This window comes from Hippocampus comes, unplaced genomic scaffold (assembly GCF_001891065.2).
Source record: "Hippocampus comes isolate QL1 unplaced genomic scaffold, H_comes_QL1_v1.1 scaffold322, whole genome shotgun sequence".
NCBI classification, from domain to species: Eukaryota; Metazoa; Chordata; class Actinopteri; order Syngnathiformes; family Syngnathidae; genus Hippocampus; species Hippocampus comes.
The window spans coordinates 2,421,046-2,436,006 of record NW_017805137.1 but is presented as its reverse complement, the minus strand read 5'-3'; the positions used below and the strand labels follow the sequence as shown (position 1 = coordinate 2,436,006).

The 14,961-nt window shown below is 41.9% G+C and overlaps 1 protein-coding gene across 5 annotated transcripts in view; it reads right to left on the bottom strand.

Annotated features, from left to right (window-relative positions):
* frmd3 (FERM domain containing 3) overlaps positions 1–14,961 on the bottom strand; it is a 45,555-nt gene that overhangs the window by 10,853 nt on the left and 19,741 nt on the right. For 2 of the 5 annotated variants that reach the window (XM_019867075.1, XM_019867076.1), the window contains 11 exons: positions 14,055–14,133; positions 12,868–12,965; positions 9,712–9,835; positions 7,682–7,769; positions 7,486–7,574; positions 6,253–6,316; positions 5,999–6,034; positions 3,274–3,362; positions 2,087–2,161; positions 1,712–1,780; positions 601–725 (listed from right to left, as the gene is read on the bottom strand). In XM_019867075.1, the coding sequence (XP_019722634.1) occupies positions 601–725; positions 1,712–1,780; positions 2,087–2,161; positions 3,274–3,362; positions 5,999–6,034; positions 6,253–6,316; positions 7,486–7,574; positions 7,682–7,769; positions 9,712–9,835; positions 12,868–12,965; positions 14,055–14,133 (936 nt within the window). Of the gene's footprint in view, positions 1–600; positions 726–1,711; positions 1,781–2,086; positions 2,162–3,273; positions 3,363–5,221; positions 5,231–5,998; positions 6,035–6,252; positions 6,317–7,485; positions 7,575–7,681; positions 7,770–9,711; positions 9,836–12,867; positions 12,966–14,054; positions 14,134–14,961 lie in introns of all 5 variants that reach the window. The other 3 variants (XM_019867078.1, XM_019867079.1, XM_019867077.1) reach the window with 2 other exon arrangements.

The window sequence follows — 14,961 nt, the reverse complement described above, 5'->3', positions numbered from 1 at the left end:
TTACGTTTCACGTTTCCATCGAACACGGCACTATTTTCTTTATGAAAAATAGGCAACGTAAAAAATAAATATTCATCCGGAAGGAAATGGATTAGTGGCATTTCAATTTATTTCGAGTGAAAATTAATGTGAGGAAATGTTACGAGCTTGGTCGCAGAATAAATTCCACTCGTGAATCAAGGTATGACCGGATCATCATTTCGAGCTTTGAATCCTCACGTTAGAAGGGACTGAAGCATTAACAGGCAACCGTGAATGTTCTCTTCGTCAGTACAAACACATTAGAGCACATGATGATCCCATATAATTGAATTTCATGCTCGGTCTGAGGGCTCTCACATCGCACACTGCACATAAAAAATGTTGACATGCACAGAGAGGGAGAAGCGTACATACGCAGACATGGCGGCACCCTGAGGGAGGATCATGGGAAGGGTATTTTTAGCAGGCGGCAATTGCCGTCTCCAGGGAGACCGGACTGATGGAGGGACGAGAGCATCAGCTGCTCAATTAGCGTTCTATGTGAGGGCTTGCGTACGTGCAAGTGCACATATGACCTTCCTGCGTTTGTGTGTAGCGAGGAATAGAGTATCCGCCTACCGTTTTCCGCGGCTGTCTCGTCGTACTCGTTGGTCGAGGGCAGGGCTGGTACCAGAGGTTCCATATTCATGATGAGGTTTTTATGACTCAATGAGCTAAAGCTTCGACTTTGGCCAAACTGCACCCTGAAAACACAAACGTCAACTAAAACGACTGATGAGAATTGAGAGGAATTTCGAACAAAACGGGGAGACTGATAATTGGTAAAAAAATTGTCACAGGATAAAGAAATGCAAGTGTCCATCTTGAGATAGGACTTGACATTCCTTGACCCATACGGGTTGGCTCCAGAGCTGGGATTGGTGAAAATGTGCCCATTTATAATTTTAATTGGTGGGGGCGGGGGTTGTACAAAGTGTCATTTTTGTATCATTGTTCGGCCTTCAGTTTTGTGAGTTGGTAAGATTTTGTATAAAAGCACATAAATTAATTTTTAAAAAACAGCACGTTTGTAGGCTCATTTATTTATTAAATTGAATGTCATGATAAAAAAAGAATGTGGACAAGACATTAGCCTAACCACGAGCAATCACAGATTCACTATTGTTCAAAATCATAGCAAGGAAAAGCTTTTGCGCAGAAATAAAGAGCACAATACCGGGTGACCCCCGACCAAGAAAAAAAGTGAACATATATTGAAATATGCATATCTGAGAAACCACATGTCCAACGAAAGCTTCCAACAACATTTTCTTTCAGGTGAATTGTGACAATGTGAAAGCTTCAAAATTTTCAACATGGCATTGACTGCGATATAACATGCAAAATTTCTTTCTGGTAACTTTGCGGTTAATGTATCTTCTAAAAACAAATAATGTGATGCTCGTTCTGTGAAATCAGTACAAATACACTTTTTTCAGCACATTTTTTTTTCAGAAATGCTCATATAGCATTGTTTTAAGCATTTGTGTATGTTGCTGGGTTAGTGTCAATCGAGTTTTTACCCTTTCATGCTCCCTGTAACCTGATAACATGATAAACTGCCCACTGTAGTGACCGCTGTCCCTCAAAGGGTTAAAAGATGATTCTGGTTTACTTTGCTTCCAAGTTTCTCCTCAGTGTGTTTGTCTTTGAACAATGTCAACACACTTGCCGTGCGAGTAAACCTTACCTGCACACCTCAGGTGGATCTCTCTGGATTTTTGAGCTTGCTTCTATGACCTCCTTGGCTACTCTTCCACTACAAAAAAAAAAACAAAAAAAACCCACATTTCACTTTCATCAGACAGGGTCGAATTTATGAGAAAGACTTGAAGAGAATGACCTGACATCCCCCCCTTACACAAAATGTTTATCATTGCCCTTTTTTTTGTTTAAAAAGTTTCTCGTTAGGGGCTCCATAACTCCATAACAAATCAACACATTAAAAAATAAAAAAAATAAAAACGTATTCTAATTTTGTGGGATGTACCTGTACATAGAGCAGCATAATCCACACAACAATCCACATGTATTCATACGTTACGAACAATAACATTCACGTCACCTGTATCTGAACCTGCTGCCCTTGAAGAAAATGTTGCTACTGGACATGGTCTTTATCTGACTTGATTTTGCACACCTATTAGAAAGAACAAGAGAAGACACATACAAATATCTTCATGATCACAAAGCATCTTTTGCATTAAGCGCTCAACAAAGAGATTTAGAGATGTGTGTAATTTGTGTGACTGAGAAGTCGCCAGCTCGGTATGAATCAAAGTAATATTGTACGGACTTTTAATTGACCAACACAATGGTATCAGATGTTATGCTTGTTTGACATATGTGAGATTACATTAGTCTGCCTTCCATTGAGACACTTGAGCTGCATGGGAGTTGTTCCTGGAAGCGCAACGAACCGGAGAATCATTTTCCGACTGTCGTTTAAGAAAAAGAGCCATGAGAAAATAGCCTGCCAAATTATCTGTTCATACTAATTATATCACGGGGCAGAACTGGGTCAAGATTTATTTCGTGAGAGAAGAAGGGAGAAAAAAAAAGAATCATATGAAAAGAAGAAAGGAAGGAAAAAAGAAGCGGAGGGTGGAAGGGAGGTAAAATAAAAAAAAATGATAGTATGAGAGATCTGCCCAGGAAACACTTGCGGTCGACAGTCGTAGATGTTAAATCTGTTCAATATATACAACGGCAAAGTGCATTCAAAAGTGATCATTATTGTTATCTGTGTGGTGTTCTGTTTGTCATTTGGACCACACCGCACGATATAAGAGCACAGAGTACACACTCAATGATTTTTTTTTCCCCCCTTATCATCTGTCAAGTTGTTGAAAACCTGTTCACGAGTGTACCCCACTTCACAAAAGCAGAGAGTGATGCTGGCGAGACGTTTCCTTATTTTCAATTCCTGACACTTCACTCTGGCCTCCGAGCAATCAACTGCTCCCCACTCAAGGACAGTGTTGGCTTTTCAGCGAGGCGGGAATACAGCCCGAGTGATGTTTTGCAGGTTGCGTGGGCCTTAGAGGCATGAAAATAGATTGAGGGACAGCCGCAACTATTGGGTGCATTTTCATAGTGTCATGTTCTGGCTCTGTCTGTCTTTTTTTTCTTTTTTTAAATCAGAATTAAGTGTGTTCAACCTTGAAGGTTCCACTCTACAGTGTGTGTGCGTGTGTGTGTGTGTGTGTGTGTGTGTGTGAAAGAGCAAGAGAGAGAGAGAGAGAGACGCACTTGTAAAAAGCCTGATTCTCGACCCCACACTTCCACAAGTGCTTACACGCTGCAGGGGTCGAGGTGTGAAACGTCAACACCAGTTTCTTCTGCACACAGAAAGGACAGAAAGAGAGACGATAAGTTGCGAAAAAAACAAAAACATCACTGTGAGACGTTCATACAGTGCACCCCGTTCTTCGCAGGGGATAAGGAATGGACTAACCATAAAGAATATATATTTTTTTACTCTAAAAAAAATCTTGAATGAACAGGGATAGACAACCAATAAGTGTTTTCCAAGAAAAATGGGGTTTTGTTGCCCCCCCGCCCAAAAAATGATTTTATATATATATATATATATATATAGCTGAGCTGCAAATATGCGTGGGTCCACTGCACAGACACAAAGAGAGGGGGAGCTGTGCAAAAAAAGAGCGGCTGACAGCCACAATCGGGAACATAGTTGCTTAATCATCAGTGTTTAGCACAACGAGGGCAGTAGTGAGGTCCTAACAGGCCTGGAAGATAGACATATTGCTGTCAGTGCGGGTTTACAGTTGCTTCGTGCGTCTAGTAATTTGAGAAAATCAATCGATTCCGCTCAGTGCTGGGGAGAGAGATCGATGACGGGAGAATGACTCGGTGAAAGACATTGACGGGTGTGACATCACGAGCCACTGCGTACATTTGAATTGTGCCATGAGAACAAGAGAGAGCTTAACTCAATTTTTGTCATTTTTAATGAGGAACTCAACCCTAAAAGTTTCTTTACAAATAAGTTTGATGCGCCTTCAATCTGAAATCACGCTCCTGCAAAATGACAAAAATAGAGATCGTCCCCTCGCTCTTGGTGTGTTTTTTGAACGTACCGATGTCAAGATGACAATGAGATGAGCTACAAACACTCACTAGCGCCAACATTACATGACATAAGAGCACAAACTAAGACACTTATGTATAGTAATTCCCCGCTTTGCCACCTCCCACCTAAAAATGTTGAAAATCACCTACCGTATTTTCCACACTAAAAGACGCACTGGATTATGAGGCGCACCTTCAAGGAATGGCCTATTTTGTAATTTTTTTTCATATATTGGACGCATCACATTATAAGGCGCAATCTACAATGCATCCACTAGATGGAGCTACGCTCAGGGAAATACCAACAGAACACTACACTCTGATTTATATACAGTAGCGACGATCAGATGTCAGTAAAACATATTTAATAAAGCAGCGACGCAGTTCATTTAACCAACAGCAAGTTATAACATTGACTCGTTAACGTTGAACTGTCCTGCCGCAGCTCTATTTCTGTGTTCAACTGCGAAACCGATCGCGTTAAGTTTCAAATCTGGGTTGTAAGCACGTCTCTAGCAAGGAGCCATTCTGGAGTCGAAATATTACCGTAATTTCCATCCACAAGGCGCATTGGATTTTCATCCGTGCTGGGAGCTTTTAAGAAAATGGAAGGCTTTTAGGTGCGCCTTTTAGTGCGGAAAATACGGTATATTTATAGTTTCGACTGTAAATAAATTAAGACACCGAAACAGTTTTCATATAATTTCAAATGCATCTTACAACAACACCCTTAAAAATAAATGGTTTATAGATTATTTGATTCTGGAAAAAAAAGTGCCACAAGCATGCTGCAAGGATTTTCTCGAACATCCATTGAGAACCCAGGATAAACTCAAGTCCTCCCACATATACAAAGTGAAGTCAGTCAAGAGTCATCACTTCATTACAAAAAAAAAAAAAAAAAGCATTATGCGGGAGATTACTGTACACACAAAGAAGGACACCCAACAAGCAGACAATAAGCAAACAAAATGCCTCTGAATGTAACATGAGGGGCCTGTGGGACAGTGGATGTGACATGATGGTGGTGTTTTGAGGGAGATCATATCGGAAGGCTCGAGTACAACAGTGAGATGCGGTGCCAACTGCCTCCTCGTGTACTCACCAGAGACGACTACGTTTACAAACGGAGAGAAGAGACAGAAACACAAAGATAAAACGAAGCAGCCGTCATCACATTGGATTAGCGCAGATTTAGCGGTTGGCTGCCCAGCCAACACATTGGAGACCAAACCCAGCTTTTGACTTAACGATAATGGCCGTAACGGTGCCTTAACGATGCACCCAATCAGCGATGAGAGTCAGTCTCCAATGTCAAACACAATCAGCTGCGGAATGAAGGGGCACTACGCACAAATGTGAGTGAGGCATCAAAGCTGCAATTGCAACACCCAGATGTTCATGAAACGTGTACCCAAACACAGGACTGCTATTTAATGTCAAATGAATAATGGAATTTGGACAGCATTCCAAGGCAACTCCACTGGAAGAGATGAAACTGTATGAAAATATTCTGATCACAATTACAATGGCAGAAAGGATGACAGTTATCAATATTGTCATGATTTTATATATATATATAAAAATAACCAAAACAATAACAATGAAAATAAGCGACATAAAAATCCACCCCAAAATATTGCAATCATCTCGGCTGTTTGCTTTTTGTTTTGTAGCACCAAAACATATATTTCAAATATCATCTTCACTGTCTGACCACATAATCTTCTTCTACTCTCTTATACTCTGATATTTCATCACGGCTTTTTAAACCATAAATTGTTTCATCGCTGGTTCAGTGAATGTATTCTGGTCGAAGGGGCGTCTTGTGTTTGGGTAACATTGGGTCACATGATGGGAGTGAGGAGGTTAGCACACCCACCATCCTGTTACAGTGTATCCTGCCTGTTAAGGAGATCTGAAACAGTAGCACACAAATACACAGATTGTGTGTGATTGGGCATAAACAGTCGAGTTGCGTTTAAGGTCAGCAAAGGGGAAAAGCAGGAAGGACAGCAGAAAGGTCACACGAATCACAGTGACTGGGTCAACATGAGAGGTGTTAACGCGGCGATGAAGTTTCCGACTTCATCTCGACACATGAAAGAAGGAGGAGGAAGAGGTCGACGCACTCACCTCTTTTTGAATGCCGATGACGTAAAATGTTTTCCCTTCAAACTTGAGCTTACTGACGTCGGCCCTGCACAAAGCATGAAACGTGGAACTGTGAAAAGCTACAATTGGTTTGCTTATTTTTGTACTGTTTTCCCAACTGCTTTGACGAAGGGCCGCTGTATCAAAGTGGAGTCGTTATTCACTGAATAGAGTTCATTCTGTCTCTTATAATTGAACTTGTTGGTTCCTTTATCTAAGATAAGGTTTTTTTGTAGGTCGGTATTTAACCGACATGTTTCTGCGGAAGTCTTTTGCCTTCTTCGGAGTGACACATGATTGTTAGTGAGCCTTCATTGAACATCAGCTGATAAAGATGAGCCACATGTCTTCATGTGACACTCTCAAGATGGCGATCGACTTTCACCGAAACATGTCGGGTCAACAAATCACCTAAAAAAATATTTATATTTTCTTAGATAAAAGAATCAAAAGTTCATCCATCCATCCATCCTTTTTCTGATCCGCTTAATCCTCACAAGGGTCGCGGGGGGTGTTGGAGCTTATCCCAGCTGTCTTCGGGCAGTAGGCGGGTGACACCCTGAACCGGTTGCCAGCCAATCGCAGGGCACACAGAGACGAACAACCATCCATACTCACACCCACACCTAGGGACAATTTAAAGTGTTCAATCCGCCTGCCATGCATGTTTTTGGAATGTGGGAGGAAACCGGAGTACCCGGAGAAAACCCACGCAGGCCCAGGGAGAAAATGCAAACTCCACATAGTGAAGCCGGAGCTGGAATTGAACCCGCTAGCTCTGCATTGTGAGGTCGACGCGCTAACCACTGGACCACCGGGCCGCTTCAACGAGTTCAAATATAGCATATTTTATTGCGCAGCAACAAGGATACATTTCCAGTGAGTATTGACAAAGTTTTGAATGACGTACTCTTGGCTAATGACACTGGAAACTATGTGTCTCTTGTTTTGTTGGGACCTGACTGAATTTCATACTATACTACGCAGCAATGAGCGACCGGCAGTGTTTTACGTCACCCAGAGTACCGAATAGGCATTCCCAAGCAAACCCGGGACAACAAATAGTACACGCAAGTACTTGGTGTTGCTCATGAAAAAGTGTCGAGAGAAAGTCGAGTGGAAAAATTGGCACACTTGAATATTACAAGCGACATTATAACTTGCTGTTTAATTTCTTTGCTTCCAAGACACAGCATAGTGCAGATTTTTCGTTACCATTTGAGAAGATGGATCCTCTTGTTTCCCTGGAAGACCACAAAACCGGTCGCTGTGAACCCGAGGAATGCTGTGGAACCAGTGAAGTCCTGTACACAACCACACACACACAAATGCCCTCATGATTACCAAGCGACAAAACAGAGGATAATAGCTTAAAGACAAGATGGATTGAATAAAAAGTAGTACAAACTACCTTGCATGGGTGAGGGTCAACTCCGTACGTTTCAAGGTTGTGAGCCCTTTGGAGCATGTTGAGTTCCGCTAAGGCGGCACATTGACCCCTTGTGTGATGGAGAAAAGAGACCGTATTAATTCACAAATTAACGCAAAGGACCTTCGGAAGAACACAGTAGAAGTCAAGTTGCTCACCTGGCACATACTGTCTGGATAAATGAACATTCACACTCTCATTTACAGCAAAGGACAATATTTCAATGAACCTTCCATTGACCCTCCTCTAAATTATCCATTAGGTGTGAAATTGAGTGAGAAAGTTTGTTTGTGTTTACAGTATGTGTGCTGTGGTTGGCTGGCACACAGCCCACGGTGTAAACCACCTTTAGCGCCAAGTAAGCTGGGTTATGCTCCAGTTCACCCGTGACCCTAATTAATGTAGCATTTGCATGCTGTCTGCTGTGTCTGTGTGACTTTTCTTTGCATATTCCAATTTTATCCCATGATCTAAAAAAAAAAGTGTTAATTTAAGTCAACATCTCGATATAAAGTATTTCATTGTTTGTCAGTGCGGTTCCTGAACTTGACCGGTGACCAATCGAGGGTGAATCAAATGTGGCTGGTATGCGCTCCAGCTACCCCGCGACCTAAATGGAGGTTGGACATGCGCTACTGAAAATGGATGGATGATAATCAAACAACTTTAAAAAATAAACTGTGCCTGCAGCACTATCAATCGTACAAATGTGCTATGACTTGAGTTGTTTCTTTCCTAACTTGTTTTGGCGTAGCATTAAAGTAATCACCTTCCAATGATCAACCTGCTCATCGGTCTCAAAGTCAACCCAGTCGCAAACATTTGTTTATATCCAGAGAGCAGAAAAGGCTAATGGGAAGAACGCGCAGCATCGCCTAAGTGGCGTTCTCAGCCATGTGCTGTGATTACTGTCATTTGGAGCCAATGGGGCAGACGAAGGGCGTTCTTGTCATTGGTGTGCCCCTGCGCTGTTGACAAATGAGGGATTTGTCTTTGATCCTTCAAAGCTCAGAGTGTGACAAACCTCGCAGGCTGCAGCTCAGCTTGAAACAAACATACAAACACACCCTGCAGGAGCGGGATAAGAACATCTCGTGAAGCTCACCGTGTCTACGCAGGCAAGACAGGGCAAGTGGCGTAATGCGTTTTACTTTTCAGTCAAACATACATCGCAAGCACTATCGTCAAGCATACAGCTAATCCAGAAAGAATCCAAAGCACTTTCACATTTTGTTATGTTACAGCCTCTTTAAAATTTGGATTAAACTCATTTTTAGGGGTGCGAAATTGAATAGAGAACGACAGATAACGACAATTTGAAAAAGTACAGAAGTAATATATTCTCACACACTTTGCCAAGAAGCCCGAAACGGCACCCGGGTGCATCCCATGTTCACTTTTGTACATTCAGTTGACTTGAGATCATGTAACAAGAGCCTGCATTTTGTCTTTGATGATCTTTGTCACGTTTTTCTCTTTGCCACCAGTCCACAAGCAAAAAAATGGTGTTATTCCATAAGATGTTCACAAAGATGAAATGTTGGGAGTTTTCATAAAGTCTCAGAGGAAACGCAGAGCTTTCACGTCATAACTTCACAAATTTTGGGGGAATGGTGGAAGCAGATTATTTCAGAAGTGTACAACTTTGGGGATATTCAATTTGAGAGGCTCCACTGTAAAGCGACTGATTTTGTTGATTCTAACCCAAAACAAAGCCTACAAGCCAGAATTCAACTAGGATGCTTTCTTGTTGTGAGGCAACATTGATATTTATTTCTATTTATATCCAACACAGTGTCTAAAAGCACATTTCTGATTCCCAAACCATTTTTTTACACGCCTTTAATTAATTTTCACACCATCTATAAATAGCCTCTTCCCTCCAGTCCCATCCATCCAAGTCACTTAAGTCGTTCTATTTTACATCTTCCTGTTCTTATTCAGTGCGTGTACAGATCAAACGGGCAGTAAGAAAGATGCGACACAGACAAAAGCATCCTCGTTTTTCTTACCTGAGCTCAGTCTTGTGTATGTCCATGATTTTCCTTTCCAGTTTAAGCGACTGTTTGGGGAACAGCCTGAAGTCTCGGATGTAGTCGGACGGATGCTCCTCCGGGTCATAGTCCCCCAGCTCGGCTGAACGGAGACAAAAGGGTTGAGGTGAATACAGGACGACACAGGTGTCAAACTCAAGGCTCATGGGCCATTCACGTGGCCCATAAAATCTTGACACAATTTTTCCCTTGGCTTCTGTTCAAAATGAGCCATAACACGATAAGAATAAAATGCAGGAGAAAATATCTGTATGTATTATCATGTTCAGTTTTGAAGATTTTCAGCACAGAAAACAGCCACGAGTAACTATGACACACTGTAGCTACATGCGTAGCTTGACATGTGAAAACAAAAAAAAAAAAAACGAACTAAAAACTACCTTGGTACAAATGAAACTAGCAGTGGATTTAAAGAGCCTCTCCGGGGCAATTCAGCTGGAGCCAACTCAATAACAAATGTCATGATTAGTGTTTTTATAGCACAGTAATTCTGACTGTTCAAACTGTTGGTGTTATGTTGCTTGTTTTTGTTTTCTGTTGATCGACGATCTCGCAGTTTCGTTGGTGATCGATGGTGGGCGGAGACAGCTCGGGGGCATCTGCTGGCAATTGCAATCAAGAGTGGTTTTAAAGGCCACCTGCAGTGGAAAGCAGTTGTTGGATTATTGCACTTGCTTACTGTGATGGCGTCCCAGTCAATTTAGTGTTAATTCTGGAGTGCCCGAATTCCTTGTTCCATACTACTGCAATGTTTTGTTTGTCTCCTATTCAAGTATTCTTTCTGCTTCGACTCCGTGCGCCAGCATGTCCTTACTTTTCTGTTCAATTTCTGATCGTGCTTTTTGGAGCCCTGAACTGATCACCAGGCAATGGCAGAAGACAAATTATTGATGTCTAAATTGCAAAATTTAAGCTGTTGATATTTTATTGTAATTGTCATTCAATCTATTCTAACATACAGTAAACATAGGAGGTTTTTTTTTCATATGTTGTTCCCTTATTGTACAATCCAATACAATGTATCTTTATTGATATAGTGCTTTCACAACAGCTTTAGCTGTAACAAAGTGCTTTCCAGAACATTTAACATTTAACGTAAAATAATAATACAACAGAGCACATAACATAAACCATCCATAATAATACAATCGTAACAACTGTTCCGATTTATGCCTTTGTTGTTTACTTTGGAGTTAGCCAATCCTCCATTAAGCATCTCCAGTGGGTCCAGAATGCTGCTGCTCGCCTCTTGACTGGTACTCGTAAGAAGGAGCACATAACTCCGACTCTGGCATCCCTTTACTGGCTTCTTATACATTTTAGAGTTCTTTTTAAGATCCTATTAATTGTTTTCAAATCTTTAAAAGGCCTCACCCGAACTTACCGCTCCTCCGCCCCCACGCATCTGACTGATGCGACAGGTCTGCGGACCAGACACGATTAGAGGTACCAAGAACTAAGCGGAGGCTCAGAGGGGATCGAGCCTTTTCTGTTGCTGGTCCCTCTATTTGGAATGACCTCCCACTGAATGTCCGGCAAGCCCCCTCGCTGTTCATCCTTAAAACTAATCTCAAAACTTCATTTTTATTCTTTGGCTTTTGACTCAGCATGAGACTTGATTTTTAGTTTGATTGTTTTTGTGCTTTCTGCCGTCTTTGTTATTAATTTCTTGTTTTATTGTTTGTTGTTGCATAGATGATTTTTGCTCCATGTAGAGCACTTTGTATACAGCAGTTGTTTTAAAGTGCTTCATAAATACAGTTGAGTTGAGTTGGAGCGGTTCTAGATGAAAGAGGAGAGAATCAAAGTCGCCTTTGCAAATGTGAACAAACCGAGGTGTGCACTGAACCGTGAACACCACACATTGATTTAACCGAGTCTTTATTTCTTCATCGAAGCAAGATATTTTGGACCTTTGTTTTGTTCCCAACTTTGTTTGAACAGTTTCTGTGCCCTTGTGCACAAAACAAGGTCCATAAAAGCATGCTTGATGGTTTTGGTCTGTAACAAGCCCATCAGAGAGAATATGAATGTTCTCGATGGGAGGACAAAAATTCCCCACAGACACACTTGGTTATTTTCCCAGAAGGGAGGAAGCTCCATATTTTCTTCCACTTCCTGTCGGCATAATGACTGAGTATCCCAATACTTTTGTCCACCATGCATTGTGAACCTGTAGTCATGAGGAACTGTAACACCCATAGCAGTCGTCGTCATTCCTCCATCATGTTGCTCTCCGTTAGAAACTCCAACTGTTATTTTGCATTGATTTGTACACAATTATTAATGATGGTTTTTTTTGGAGTCCAGTCAGCCATAGAAGTGGAGCCATGAATTTGTGAAGTGACCCGTGAACATGCAGGGGATTACTGTAAAGCCCCTATCTGTAAACACAGGAACGGTCCCAACTGTCTTTGAAATCCAGTCTTAATTACAAATCAGCGTAATGATGAAATCAAAGCGTTGCCTAATTAAAACTAATCCACAGCTCCAAAGTTATCGCCCTAAAGGGGGTCGTCTTCATTACATCGTGACAGTTGGAAGTGAGAGAACTCTTCTGTGGCTCCTGTGCTTTCACATGAGCCAATCACAGAGCGCCCGACCAGACATGTTCATTTCTAACAGAACAAGTCTCGCCAATCATTCCTAATCCGTGCCCAAAGTCCCCTCAATCGCGAGTTTGTGATTCAGTGTTTCTAAGTGAAGGGGTGTGTGTTCCGTGTCCGATTGGCACAACTTGTAGTGGGAGTTACAATTAAAAATATACAGAGAAAAGTAAATGTATTGCGCTGGATAGAAAATCCTGCCCATGTTTTCACCGCACCTATTACATAAGAAAGCGTAGCCTCCACTAGCGCTATTTGGAGAAAATGACAAGAGACAAATATGGACAGAAAAGGAGTCACAGCTCAGCACAGTCTCCAAATCAACACAGATTGCACAGGTGGATGCAGAGGCGGCGCTCCTGATGTGCAGCAAAAGAGCAAAACTGAGCGCTCCGCATCAGCGCCGATACAGGGCCGCTCAGCGTAAAATTGCCAATCCCAGTTTTCGCTCTAGTGACAACTGTGTCAATGTGGACTACAATTATTGATCCCAAAAAAATGGCCTCACCCTGCACAATGCACGCGCCCAGATAGGCAGCTTCCGCAAAGGGACAGAGGAGACGGCCGTGGTAGACGTCTCTTTTCAGCTGGAGGTAGAGCAGGTACCTGCAGACGTAAGGAGGGAAAAGAGAATCAAGATGCAAATGCAGAGGAAATACCATTTGCATTTTAGGAAACAAGGTTCATATTGTCTTTTCTTAAAAGTATGCGGCATAGGTTTCTATGTATTCAACAGCAAAACTGACATGTCAGGTAAATAAAAACCATTCTCTGCTGTCAAACCATGTCTAACCATGTGCAATTGTTTTCATGCTTTTTTGCATTAATTAGCTGAAATCCTGAGTGGAATTGCAAAACCCCCCCCCCAAAAACCCAGAATGATGAAATACAGATAAATCATCCCGCAACACATCCCATGACCTCAAATCCAGCTAATGTGAAAACATTTTCACCACCCGTTTTCACAATCTGTCATGACCGAAGCACATGTGACGCTGCGATATGACATACACAGAAACAAACACACTTGGGGTGGCATAAGTCTGGAAACGGAAATGACATTTTAACGGCGGGCAGTGTGTCGCGTTGCCAAGGAAATAAAAAACGACGGCGGCGCCGCAGCCAGGGGATGCATTTGTTGCCATAGTTACCGAGGCGGGGACGCCGCTAACGCGTCCATACGAATTTGATGAAGCGCCTGACTACTGTCTGTTCTGACTCGCGTGATATTGTGCGACATTTCCAGCACCATATTTCAGATCAGCCCATTCTACGGGCGCAAAAACGTCATTTTCTTCAGGCAAAGCAGGGGACATCCTTTAGTAGTACATGGAAAAACAAAAGAAAATCACATTCTTTTTCATCACCGTTCTCGCCAATACAGTGAGTCCTCGGTTTGCAATGGCATTACAAGGCGCGAAAATATGCTTGTCTGAACTAGAGGTGTTTTCTTTATTCATATTTATTGCAATTATGACTTTACCACTGTGTTAACTTAAGCATAAGTTAGTGACAGACTATGGCAGATTCCGATTTAGTTTACAAATGAGTTTATAGGAAAGAACGGAACGAACCTCCATTTGCATTTAATTCTAAATTGTTCGTGTTCATTCCCGGAGAGCGTTTCCATATTTTCTCAGTTACCGTGGCACCAATCGCTGAGGAGAGCAGTTATTGTGTAAAGGGTTCTTGTACCTTGTGAGCTCCTCTTTGATCTTCATTGGCTCGTGTGGGTAGAATTTGACTCTGAAGCACATTGTGAAGGGCTGCAGAGCTGTGGAGACACACAAGACGCGCGCAACACACACACACAAACAAATTGGGAACATTTTCTTGATGCTCTTCATGGTCAAACTTTCAGATTTCTTCCGTTGTAATTATTGACACCTAGCTACTATTTTCTGTATTATTGTGATGACATGACCATTTGTTAAGATGGTAGGTTTATAGAGTATGTCGATATTCAGTAGGTCACCTTCCAGGCCACAGAACAACAATACCGCACCTCCCTTTGTGGATTCTTCCCTCTTTTATGAGTAATAAGGCCTATTCCCAGAAGTGCACTTTTACATCCGTTAAAATTGATACAATTAACAGCACCGTATTGTGATTATTGCTTGTACAATGAATATTTTAAAAACATTTACAGGTGAATTTGTGAGTAGTGAACAACCAATGGGATATTTGTGCAGAATAATTCACATTGATAGATTGCAGATTAAATCTGTGTTGAATTGATTCAAATCTTTCTGTGGAGAGCGAGTAAAAAGAGCAGAGATTGGAGCTGTTATTTTAAATGGGACCATCACAATTGTGAGCCGATTATTCCGTTAAAAAGGGGGATTGTCAGATGCCTTTGAAAACCGAAATACTCCCCCCGCCCCACACACTCACCCTCAAAAAACATGAGCAGCTTACTGGCCGAGATGTTTCTTGAAACAAAGTTGGCACATGTATGCAAATGTGACGTCAATGTCCGAAATAAAAATACGTCACGTCCTAATTTAAGAGACAACTCCGCCACAGGGAGAAGAAGACACGTCAGGACGACTCAGCGCCTCTCTTTCTTTTCTTCATTTTCCTCTCTCTCCGTCCCTGTCAA